General features: G+C 47.0%; 1 protein-coding gene across 1 annotated transcript in view; it reads left to right on the top strand.

Annotated features, from left to right (window-relative positions):
- The window catches only part of YLPM1 (YLP motif containing 1), a 22,362-nt gene that overhangs the window by 2,039 nt on the left and 14,310 nt on the right, over window positions 1-6,013 (top strand). The window contains exons 2-5 of the mRNA XM_072427666.1: window positions 637-837; window positions 1,065-1,259; window positions 1,534-2,543; window positions 4,768-6,007. Coding sequence (XP_072283767.1) covers window positions 637-837; window positions 1,065-1,259; window positions 1,534-2,543; window positions 4,768-6,007 — 2,646 coding nt within the window. The remainder of the gene's footprint in view (window positions 1-636; window positions 838-1,064; window positions 1,260-1,533; window positions 2,544-4,767; window positions 6,008-6,013) is intronic.

Genomic DNA, 6,013 nt, shown 5'->3' on the forward strand with positions numbered 1-6,013 from the left:
GCAAAGGGGACGGGTCCCGGTGAATAGAGTGGAGGTCTGCCATAGGTGCTGGAGTCAAAACAAAGGTTCTGAATGAGAGGTTGATGGCTCTCCAGGATTCCTTGGTAAGGGTCCCAGGTGATAGGCCCAGACCCTCATGAATGGACTGATCTCATGAATGGAACTCATGCGTGGCCTAGTTTTGGGCTACCATTGGTACATCTCAGTACTGATTCACCGGTGTTGGGGTTATATGTACAGTTGGGGGAATATGCAAGGTTGTGGGGGACCAGTGTTGGAGGGGGTTATGCACAATTGTGGGGTACCGCTGTTGGGGGTTTTGTTGAAGGTGACAGGTTTTGGGGGGTATGCACAGTTGTGGGGGACCGGTGTTGGGGGTGTGTGCACGGTTGTGGACCGGTGTTGGGGGGTATGCACGGTTGAGGGCCACTGATGTTAGGGAGGTATGCATGGTTGAGGGTAAGGGGGGAGGCATATGTACGGTTGAAGAGGACCAGTGTTGAGGGGGGGGGGGGGGGGGTTTGGGGGGTGGGGGGGGCCCGGTGTTGGGGGTCGTGGTGGTTGGGGGGCCTTTGAATAGTTGAGGGGGACCGGTGTTGGGAGCCCCCAGTGATGTGTTGTGTTGGACTCTCGTAGGAACAGCAGCAATATTGGTACAACCAGCACCTGTTAAACCTACAGCAGAAAGCCAAGTACCATGGCAGGGAAGCCCCTCCTCCAGCGCAAGAGAGTGTGGTTCCTCCATCTGCAGGATTTATTCCAGCACCTCCTTCCCAGCAGCCTCCACCTCCTCCTGTAGAGGAAGCCAAGCCGCCATTACCGGGGGAGAATGTTGCGGTAAGTGTAGTATAGGAGCCATCACTGGCAATGCCCATACTGACTGCTCATCGGTCCTGCTGAGCCTCAGTCTTTAGTCTCTGTCCTACAAGAAAGTTTTTACCTTGTGAGATACTCGATACAGCCAGACTTTCCCTGTCCTCCTCTTCATTACATTAGGAGGTGTTATCAGTGTTGTGTGTATGTGATGGGCAGTGTTTATTACGTGTTTTCTTTGTATCGTCCAGTCTGGTATAAATCTCTCAGAAGATCCGGAACAAGCTCAGAGGCTTAAGACCCTGCAAGAGGCGGCCGCTCACTGGCAGCAACACGAACAGCACCGCCTTGGCTTCCAGTATCAGGGCATCATGCAGAAACACAGCGCCATGCAGCAGCTTCTCCAGCGCTGCCAGCAGATTGTCCAAGAGCCACCACATCTGGCTGTAAGTAGAGAGAGTTGTGATGCGGGGTATTGTATGTGGGTCTTCTATCTGTACAGCCCAGGAAGGGGAGGGGCCAGAAAAATGATGTGGGGCTTCTTTCTGGACAGCTCCAGGGAAGGGGAGGGGGGCAGAAAAATTATGTGGGAATATTTCTAGTGGTTTTTCTGGGCTGATGTTCTCTGTCTACTTGGTGACATCAGTCTGTGTTCTTGGGGACAAAGCAATCAATTTGGTGTTCCTAATCCTCATGTCAGTCTCCATTTCCTCTATGCAGGCAATGACTGTGGATGTCCAGCTCCAGCACTATGAGATGCAGCAGAAGCAGTTCTTGTCACTGCACCAAGAATGGGAAAATCAATTCAAGAAGTGGCAGGAGTTATTACAGACTTACCCCCACAAGGACCAGCTGCATGAGTACCAGGTTCAGTGGGCATCCTGGCAGACTCACATGAAATCCACAAAGACTCATCTGAAGGACAAACTCACCTCTCTGAAAAATTTAAAGCAGCAGTATGGTGGCAGTCACTATATAGGTGGGATTGCCATGGTACCCCAGTACCCAGCATACCCCCCAGTCATGCCTCCGGCTGTTCCTGCAGCTCTTCCCAGTGGAGGGAGCATACAGCCTCCTTATACTGCACCAGTATATAGCACTGGCCCACCTCCCTCTCTTCCACCTACATATCCTGAAGCCACGCCCCCTCTTCCACCTCTAACTGCGCCACCACTTCCTCCGGCATCCAGTGCTCCTCCACCTCCACCACCTGTTAGTTCCCCCTCTGCAGAGGTTGTGCAGCCACCTCTTCCCCCTGCTCCTGTCACACAGCCTTCACCACCTACAGCGAGCACTACGTCAGAGACTCAGCCAGCTCAGTCTGTTGCCATACCTGCACCATTACCTTCTGCCAGTTCTGTCACCACCACCAGCTCATCTGGTGTGTTATCTGCACCTCCCACAATGCCTCCAGCAAGAATAGATGCACCAATAACTGCATCATCTTTTATTCCTGGAAATAACACTTTACCTACTGGACTTAGTTATCAAGCACAGCAGGCTTTTAGGAATGCCAAACCACCAATGGGTCATAGTGCTCCTTCTTTGCCTCCCCATAATCCTCCATTGGATGTTTCTGCTTCTAGTATGGAGAAGCAAAGTGAGGACCCCAAACACTTAAACCCGCTTGGACCCCCACCTGTCCCTGATCGAGATCTGATGCCCGCTGTACCTCCTCCACCTTCTAACATGAAGACAGGGGGCCCATATGAAGGGCCCAGAGAGCCAAGGTAAGTCAGTTGTATTGGGTTACTCTGATATATCGCAGTAGTGCTTTTTTCATGCAGAGTTCAGAGCATCATGTGTTGGGCTCAGTGTTGTAGATGGAGATTGGAGGTCAGGGGGTCTAGGAGTTGGGTAGCCAAATCACCTGAAACATTTATTTAGAATTTCAATCAAATGTATAAACCACTAATAAATGTGATTCTGTGATTAAAGGTTTGTAAAATGTATTGTACAGAAAATCATTTTATGTTGTCCAGCCAGAGGAAGGACAGCACTTATCATGCATGTATCTCACCTCTGTATTTCAGTGTTAGCTAAGGTTGCTGGCATACTATTTAATACAACCCTTATATGTAAAAGAAAAATTGTTTTAACTACAAGAAAATTGGTGCAGCACTGTGCCCCTTTCAGTCCACGGCGATCCAGACTGAATGGGAGTGCACAGCCTCCTGGGATACCTCCCTAATATATCCTTGGAGGCTCTGGGTGCTTCTTCTGCACATGCCCGATCTTGCACTACCTGCACAGTGTAAAATCAGGTGACGTAACAAGAAGACAAAAATAAGATGGAATAAGAAGAAGGCAGTGCCATAACGAAAAGGAATTCCAGGACAACGCGGGACCGGATCGAGGAAAAGTCGAGCCCTATCAAGGGATCTGCAGGATTAAAGGTAAGTGTAATTTTTTTTTATTCTCAGTTTAGTTCCGCTTTATTGATAAAACAGATCCAACCCCTGAACTTTTCATGATTTTGCATTAGTCAGTTTCTTTGGACTATTTACTTAGTTAAAAACCCTTTGCTGGCAATGATAGCCTGTCGTATTGAACTCATGGACATCACCAGATGCTGGGGTTCCTCCTTTTTAATGCTCTGCCAGGCCTTTACTGCAGTGGCTTTCAGTTGCTGTTCGCTTGTGACTAACTTGGCCATTCAAGAATATTCCACTTCTTTGCTTTAATAAATTCCTGGGTTGCTTTGGCTGTATGTTTTGGGTCTTTGTCCATCTGTATTATAAAACGCCTCCCAATCAATGTGACTGCATTTAGCTGGATTTGAGCAGACAGTATGTCTCTGAACACCTCAGAATTATTTCGGCTGCTTCTGTCCTGTGTCACATCATGGATAAACACTAGTGTCCCAGTGCCACCAGCAGCCATGCACGTCCAAGCCATCACACTGCCTCCGCCATGTTTTACAGATCATGTGCTATGCTTTGGATCATGTGCTGTTCCACACCTTCTCCATACTTGTTAATTGCCATCATTCTGGTAAAGGTTGATCTTGGTTTTTCCAGAACTTTGCTGGCTTTTTTTAGATTTTTTTTTTTTATATAGCAAAGTCTAATCTAGCCTTTCTATTCTTGAGGCTTATGAGTGGCTTGCACCTTGCAGTGCACCATCTGTATTTACTTTCATGCAGTCTTTTCTTTATGGTAGACTTGAATATCGATGCGCCTACTTCCTGGAGAGTGTTCACTTGGTTGGCTGTTGTGAAGGGGTTTTCTTTACCATGGAAATGATTCTGCGATCATTCAGCACTGATGTCTTCCGTGGGTCTTTGAGTCAATTGTCCGATTACTTTTGAGCCCCTGAAATGGAGTGATTGTGTAAAAACAAAAGGCTTTAGTTTCTCACATTTTTATGCAATCTTTTTGTTCAACCCACTGAATTAAAGCTCAAAGTCTGCAATTCAAAGTAGTAACATAATGTGTAAATAATCAAACAGCCACAAAAAGACATCTTTTCTTTTCTTGTTATTAACACACAGGCTAGGCAACCATTATTAGAAATAAATCAAGGTTCCTTTTGGGATTTCTTACTACTTGATCAATAGAAGTCTTGCATTCCATATTGTGGCATATACCTCCAGCGGGTTGCATGCAGTTTGTATTTTGCTTAAGATCTTCCTAAGGTCACTAAAATCTGGAGTTTTCAAAAGGCAGATATCTTCTTCATGGGATTTGTTGCTTTTGTCCCTCCTGCTGTTACCTGCTACATCTTACTTACTGAGGATACCCATTACCATACCAGACCAATAGAAATGGGTAACTGGGTTAGGATACATACAGCTTTCTGATTTAGAAGCTGTAAGTAAGAAAAAAACATGCAAGGTCCAGTCTTCTCATTAAAAATGTTTTTTTCTTCAGCAGATTATTATGAAATAGATTATTATATGTATACACATGTCTTCTGTCTGCTTTGCTAAGAGTTTGCCTCTTGCTATTTTAGATTTGCCCAAGGACATGGTTTTGCACCTCCTCGATTCCCTCCTCCTGGACCACATGGATTTTATGGCTCCCATCCTATACATGAAAGGGAACACCAACTCTGGACAAATGAACCGAAGGACCAGTCTACCCCAACAGACTCATCCAAGCAGTATGTAGAAGTTAGTGATCGTATGGTTCCTGCTAACAGATGGGACAAGCCAAAAGATCATGCTGATCAGCCCTGGGAAAGACCCAAACCACCTCAAGTTTCAGAAGCCCCAGCAAAGGAGATACCAGAATACTCCCCTGGACCAATACTAGATAGAGAGACAAACCTTCCGATAGAAACGTGGAAAAGGTCTGATGGTCCTCCGTTTAACAGGAGGGGTAATAAAGGTGATGATGTGGGCAATAAGTGGGATCAACCCCCTGGTGATAGGTGGAGTGGTTCTAAGGAACCTTCCAATGATAGATGGAGCAAATCGCAGGATAGGTGGAACGCAGAAAATACTTCTTCCCCTTTGGAACGTTTTGGGGACTCCAAAAATTCTGGATCTAACATATGTGAATCTCCTGAAGGTGCCCCCTATGAAAAGTATGGAGATGGGATGGGCCCACAATATGATCGGAACACTGCGCCTGAAACTCCTTTCCGTGATCGGTTTGGACACCCTGATAGTTCTCAGCGCTTTAGGTTCAATTCTGCAGACATTCAACCGAGGGGAAGAGCTAGGTTTACTTCTATACCACCTCGGGGCAGGTTTCCTTTCCCTGAAGACCATCCCAGACCCCGGTTTGGTGCTCAAGAATTTCGACCACCCAATTTTTGCTACTCAGAGACACATTTGAGAGACCACTTTGGGGGCCCTGAGTTGACATCTTCCAAGGACCACATGGGAGGCCTTGAACAACCACCACCTCAGGAACGCTTTGGAGGTTCTGAAAAACCACCATTTCGGGAACACTTTGCAGGACATGAATTTTCCTCACATCAAGAAGACCTTAAAGACCCCAAGATTCAACCTTCCCATTACCGCTTTGGTGGTTCTGATTTGCCTGAACGGCTTAAAGACACTGAGGGTCTTTCTCATGGAGACCATTTCAAGGGCCCTGATATGCCACCACCTGGGGAACGGTTTAAGGGTCCTGCAATGCCCCCTCCTGGGGAACAGCTTAATGTTCCTGCAATGCCCCCACCTGGGGAACAGTTTAAGGGTCCTGCAAAGCCCCCTCCTGGGGAACAGTTTAAAGGTCCTGCAATGCCC

The sequence above is a fragment of the Pyxicephalus adspersus genome, chromosome 12, assembly GCF_032062135.1.
Source record: "Pyxicephalus adspersus chromosome 12, UCB_Pads_2.0, whole genome shotgun sequence".
NCBI lineage: Eukaryota > Metazoa > Chordata > Amphibia > Anura > Pyxicephalidae > Pyxicephalus > Pyxicephalus adspersus.